This window comes from Silene latifolia, unplaced genomic scaffold, assembly GCF_048544455.1.
Source record: "Silene latifolia isolate original U9 population unplaced genomic scaffold, ASM4854445v1 scaffold_468, whole genome shotgun sequence".
NCBI lineage: Eukaryota > Viridiplantae > Streptophyta > Magnoliopsida > Caryophyllales > Caryophyllaceae > Silene > Silene latifolia.
Window position 1 is genome coordinate 19,464 of NW_027413385.1, and position 6,544 is coordinate 26,007.

Here is a 6,544-nt window from a genome sequence, read left to right on the forward strand (position 1 = left end):
TCACGTTCCAGTAATATGTTTACACTTCTTTTATTTCCCCTCACAAAATAAAGGAAGTGTAAACATATCACTGGAACACGGAGTACCTAATTTTTAATAATAATAATACAGAGTATCCAATTGAAACTAACCTCGTAGGATTATGAGGCATGAACCAAATAGGACCACTAGAACAAAAGCAGAAATTAGAATGAGACGACACGAGAGTGTAACTATTATCTTGTAACCGGTATTGATGTAATATGTACTCCCTTGCGTAATTTGCCACATAAATACAATTCCCTTCAATTTGTCCATGAGATTCGTAAGCCCAACACCAAGTACTGCAACATCGGAGACTTAATAAAAGTGAACGATTTCCTAATGACTCGACCTGAATCCACTCCATTTTCGACAAATCCAATTTCCAAACAAAAGCCTTAATAATGTCATAACCATCAATGCAGTATACCTGACGTGGTATTATGTTTACAGCATACAACTCGCCACAAACTTCAACCAAATAATAAAAATTTCTTGCCTCTAAGTTATATACGATACTCGAAAAAGGATACCCTGCGCTCAATCGTTCTATTACGACCGAATTCAAGCTGCCATCATTATCTTCACTGACTTTTAAACGAACAAATAAAATACCATCATTCTCTTCATTATCGCTGTCATCATCGTCTTCATTATCGCTGTCATCATCGTCTTCATTATCGCTGTCATAGTACGCATACGCATATAGGTCTCCGTTAAGAAAAGCAACTTCGTTAAGGTTAACACTTAGACCATCAAGCATGAGACATTGTTTGACCCACCTAAAATCGTCCTTTTTCGTACTAATCCTACACGAAAACAATACGCCTTTAAAGATAAGAAAAAGGACACACTTTGTCGTGTTATCAAAGCCATCTTCATAAGGCGGTGATGTCAAGATGCAACAGTCAGGTTCTTCCTCAGGTGAACCAAGTAATTCAGGGAGAATAATCGATTGGCGGGTAATCGGATTCCAAAGAGAGTAAATTGTCAAATTTACTCGATCTTGTAGGATTAACCAACCCATAGAGGATGCGACAATCGACTTACCGTGTAACTCGACGATTTTCTTGACGTAGGAAGTGTTGTTATTCATTGAGAAGAAAGTTTGTTTCTCAAGTTTTGAATTCTTGTTTTTATGTAGACCAATTAACCATGGTGCTTCATCCATGGATGGTAGCTCGTAAATTTCGTCTTTCGCCATGTTTACTGATCTATGAAATTAAACCTCTTCAATAATCTCAATGTCTTGGAGACTTTGTGTTTAGTTAAAGGAAATAAAATTTATGCGGAAGTTTTAGAAATACAATGCATTAATATTTAATTTAATAAATATAAGAGATGGAATTTGCCTAATCTTGGTATTTCTTTTTGGTAAACATATCGTATTAGGAATTAGGAAGGATATCTATTACAGTTCTGTGACCATGTTCTTTTATACTTAATACAGCTCATTTCAGCTTTATTCAGTTTAACTTTATTCAGTTTAGCTCTGTTTTTTAAGGAGTTTGTCTTAAATAAGAGCCTAAGAGGTATTTATCTATTTTTAAGGAGTACTTGATTTTTGTCGGATACTCGTACATCGCATACCGGCACCCTCAGATGTCCAATGTTGCTTCTTAAATTTTGTGTGGCTACTTTATTTGAGCCCAACCTCCTAGGTCAAGACTCACCAGACATAACCTTTAAAAAAGATCATTTCATTTTTTATATTTCTCGATTTTTATTCAGCTTCTCGATTACCTTGTTAGGTAGCAACTCATGTTTCCATACCTCAACAAGTCCTTAGACATTTAAACCTAATGTCTCATGTATCTTAAATTCACCGTTTAGAGATAATTTATAATTCAAATCCAAATTCTTAAATATGACTATATACAATGTATAACCATATTTTTTTGATAAATTTTTAATAATAATATTTAAATTGCATACCTGTGCAAACATGCACGGGTTTAAGACTAGTTAATTATGAAATTTACACCCAACAACAAAATGATTGTGAGTTCATACCACAAAAATTTTCAAAAGAAAATTTGCTGCTTGAGGTATGATATTTGCCCGTATCCAGTGAATAGAAGACCATTTCATTGCCGATACGTTTTGGTAGATAAATCCTGTTTCTCATGCTGCTATCTTTCGTTGGGATTGAAAGCGACGACGCTGCACTGACAAATAAAGTGTAATCCCCTAGAGATTTTAGTTCAACCCAAACCTCTTGCTTTATATCAAAGCTGTAAACTTCAATACTGGATCCAAAAGCTTGAATAAAAACATATACGAGTTGTCCGTCAAGCTCAGCTATGTAGCACTCATTTAGTTTCAAAGAGTCGTCTTTTCGAAGTGGACCCTTGTGAGACTCCCATTCTCCATTCATTATTTTAAAAACTCCAAGATTACCATTCTCGCCTAGAAAATAAAATGCTCCATCGTGATACTTGGGGCTCGATTTATAGTTACTATAAAAATCAACATCGTTGTCTTCAAATTCGAGCTCATACTTATCCCACCCGTCATCTCCAGGAAGAAGGCAGATTATTAGATAATAACTATCAGGGCAATTAATTCCAATTGTTTGACAGTCAGGAGAGGTAGGACATGTCGAAAATGCAAAACTTGAAAGGCCGCTAGACAGGGATTTAGTCGGGTATTTACCTTTCTCCCCTGTAAACAAGTTCATGTATTGTAAATAGTATCCCTCATGGGAACGCAACATCAACCACCCATCCTTGCAAAACTCGATTGTGGATACGATTGAGAGTGAATAAGGTAATTTCTTGGTAATAGAACCATTATTTTGATAGCATGGATCCCATAGTTCACAAATACCTTGAGTATTGCTAAGGAACATGAATAAAGGAAATGGACTATTTGCTTTCTGATGGGGCATATTCTGTGCCCGCTGACCAAGTCAACATATTGAACGAGGTCAAAGATATCCACAGCAAGCCAATGACTTAGACATCCCGTACCCGATGCACGACCTTTTTCTGCCCGCCACGGGTCTCGGCATGGCAACCTACCGGTAGGGGCACACACCGCGTACTCATATCCAAGAACCCTCGGCATGGAGTCAACCAGGCCCGCCGCCGCCATAGGTCCCCCCGAGGGTAGATCGATCTTTCCACCCGCTATGCCACTTGGCCCACTTGGCCACTACGTGACAAAAGGTGAAAGTCTATAAATACTCCTCAATCCTCATTGAGGAAGGGATCCAGAATCTAACCTAAGAACCCCTTAAATTGGTATTATCTCTCTCATCTCTCTACAATACACGTCATCAAGTAACATACCACTTAATCACAATAAGTTCACTGACTTGAGCGTCGGAGTGAGTACGCTTGGCACAAAGCCAAGCCCTCGGTTGCTCATTATGCGGGAGAGAGGCCGAGGAGAGCAAATCAAGGCTAGAAGAGGCATTATTCGACAAAGCTAGCGTGGTAAACAAACCTACTTCGGAATTCATACCCGGAACAATTGGCGCTGCGTCGTCGTGGGGGAATAGATACTAGAAGCTAGTCATTCCCAAACAAAAAAAAAAAAAAAAAACCCACCCAACAAGCTAAGAGGATGTCAAAAGAACAAGAGGTGTTCGTGAATCAAGAGCCCCTCCACCCGGAAGATACCGTCCACGGGAGTTGTGCAGCCCACCACCGGCCGGATAATTCAACCGGAGTTCGGGATGCCAATAATGCCAGATACGCCACGCCCGCCGACTGTGTCACCGTCATGGGGCGTGTGGTTGATGCAAAGCAAAGCCGGCGAGCTCCTGGACCTAATTGTCGGCCGGCCGGCCACACTTTGTCACACCGACAAGAGCGGCGGGACCCGTCCAGGAGGCTAGGGCCCAAAAGGTGACTCGAGAAACCCGAACGAAGCACTAAGAGAGGCCGAGCCTACCAAGACGCCGGGAGAGCCAGAGTGTCGGTGGTAGAACTAAGCCCTTCCCGCACTCGCGGAAGGACGATGTCGCCGCGACGCCCACGAGGCATGCCCCCAGACGAGCGAAGGAGTCCGACTCACCGAGTCGGAGAAGGAGTCCGACTCACCGAGTCGAAGAAGGAGTCCGACTCACCGAGTCGGAGAAGAAGCCCTTCCCGCCACGGGGAGAGGGGCCGGACTAGGGATGCGAGGAGCCGATCGCCGCGTGTCATTAGACACGTGGTCGACAACCCCTCGGTGCCTACGTCCTAGAGACCAGTGCCGCCAAAGCTAAAGCTACCGTCTATATCATACAAAGGAGAGGGCGACCCAACCGATCATGCCGAGGCTTTCGAATCTCACATGTCGGTATGGGAGCAACCCGACGAGGTCCAGTGCCGAGTTTTCCCAACGACCTTGGTTGGAATGGCGCAAAGTCGGGTACAAGGACTGCCGATGGGTCGGTATACTCGTATTCCGACCTAAGAGACGCGTTTTTGGCCCAAGACTCTACCAATAAAAGGAGAGCCGTCGAGACATCGGATCTCCGACCATCAGCGAGGAGGGAGGCGAGTCACTCCGAAGCTATGTGAAGAGGTTCGATGCCGTGGTTCGGCCAGATTAGGGAGCCGAACGGCGAACTAGCGGCCTTCGGACCGATGAAGGGCCTCCCAGGGGACTTGAAAACGAGCTCATCAAGTGCGGTGGCTCGAGCCTTGAGTCCGCCAGAAATTGGCCGACCAAGCCATTAAGGTCGAAGACTATCACAAAATATGGATAGGCCACGGCGAGGCCGGCACTCGAGAAAGAAAGAGTCACCGGGAGGATAAGCCGGATGAAGGGCGCCGTGACAATAATAGGTCGCGGACCGACAGCCCGCCTGAGAAGCGAGAACCCGGCGGACGGGGAGTTCAGTCCTTACTACCATAAGAAGTACAAAGATCACACCCCCCCCGGTCGTATCGGCTGCAGAGGTCTTCTCCCGAGCGTAAACGAGGGGCGAAGTGGGAAAGGCCCCCAAACCTAGGGGGACGGTGACACGAGCCATCATCTGCGAGTACCACGCCACACCGGTCACTTAACCAACGCTAGGCATTTGAAGAATGCCATTGAAGAGCCGATCCGGAAGGGGAGCCTCGGCAAATATATCACGGAGGTCAAAAGACTAACACCGGCGGCTCGGATAAAAAATCCGTCTTTGAACGGATAGGGACAATTCATGTTGTCATCGGGGGAAACGAGAACGGCGGATCCGCTCGCGGACACAAACAAGACTGAACGGATCGTATCGGGCCGTCAACTTCGTGCCCACTACAGCGGCCCACGCTTCCAACATCCCGAACATAACTATTGGGAAGGAGGACTACGAAGGAATCATCGCCCCACATAGCGACCCACTCGTAGTCCACTTAGACATAGCTAACCACCTGGTCATGAGATGCCTGATTGACACGGGTGCTTACACGAACATCATGTTCGGGAGTGCTTTCGGGGCTCGGCCTGAAAATTGCGGACCTTAGCCCATGCACCAACCCATTGTACAGCCTTCTCCGGCAGGCTTGGTCCCCCGGGGTCTATCAAGTTACCAGTGATGTTCGGCCAGTCCGACGCGGCCAAGAATGTGATGTCCGAGTTCGTGGTCATCGACGGCTCATCCGCATACAACGTTCTCATCGGCCGTGTCACCCTGAGTGAGGTCGATGCTGTAATGTCCATCCGGGCCCTGACACTGATGTATATCTCGGACCGCGGGGAGGTTCATAAACTCGTCTCAAAGAACGAAAAAGACGAGGTGGTCAACGTCCAAATATCGGCCAGAGGATGCAACATGCAATCCTTCAAAGTGGCAAAGAAAGAGGAAAAAGGGAAGAACCCATCCTTAAGACGGAGAGGACGAACCGATGAGCACCAACCACGTCGCCATGGTCGAAGGGGTTGAGACCGAACAGATAGAGATTGATCCAGGACGCACCGTGACTGTCGGTGTCGGCCTGGAACCAAAATTCAGGGCCGATCTCCTAGACCTGCTGAGAAGGAACAAAGACGTCTTTGCGTACTCAGCCGCCGAGATGCCAGGTGTAAGCCGAGAAGTCATCGTTCACAAGCTGAACGTACTCCCAGCGCCGCCCTGTGAAGCAGAGGATGAGAAACTCCTCGGCCGAAAAGGAAGATGCCATCAAGGCCGAGGTTGATAAGTTGTTAGATGCAGGCTTTATCATCCCTTGTACATACCCTGAATGGCTAGCTAATGTTGTAATGGTTAAAAAGTCATCAGGAGGGTGGAGGATGTGTGTTGATTTTACGCAACTTAATAAAGCATGCCCGAAAGATTGCTACCCCTTGCCTCGGATAGATAGTTTAATAGACGCAACGGCAGGCTACACAATGCTGAGCCTGCTCGACGCCTTTTCAGGATACCATCAGGTATTCATGGCAGAGGAAGACATGCCTAAATGCGCATTCATCACCATACACGGCACCTACATGTACAAGATGATGCCGTTTGGTTTGAAAAACGCCGGCGCGACTTACACAAGACTGGTGGACAAAGTGTTCCAAAATCAAAAAGGGCGAAACATTGAGGCTTACGTCGACGATGCTA

At 45.9% G+C, this 6,544-nt stretch overlaps 1 protein-coding gene across 1 annotated transcript; it reads right to left on the reverse strand.

Annotated features, from left to right (window-relative positions):
• Positions 1-1,999: 1,999 nt before the first annotated feature.
• On the reverse strand, positions 2,000-2,911 carry LOC141639606 (F-box/kelch-repeat protein At1g57790-like). Its single transcript, XM_074448682.1, has one exon. It carries the CDS (start codon positions 2,909-2,911, stop codon positions 2,000-2,002), a length of 912 nt encoding a protein of 303 aa, XP_074304783.1.
• Positions 2,912-6,544: the final 3,633 nt, after the last annotated feature.

Excerpts from the sequence above, each read along its gene's own strand:
- LOC141639606 (XM_074448682.1), bottom strand. The coding sequence starts at position 2,911 with ATGCCCCATCAGAAAGCAAATAGTCCATTTCCTTTATTCATGTTCCTT.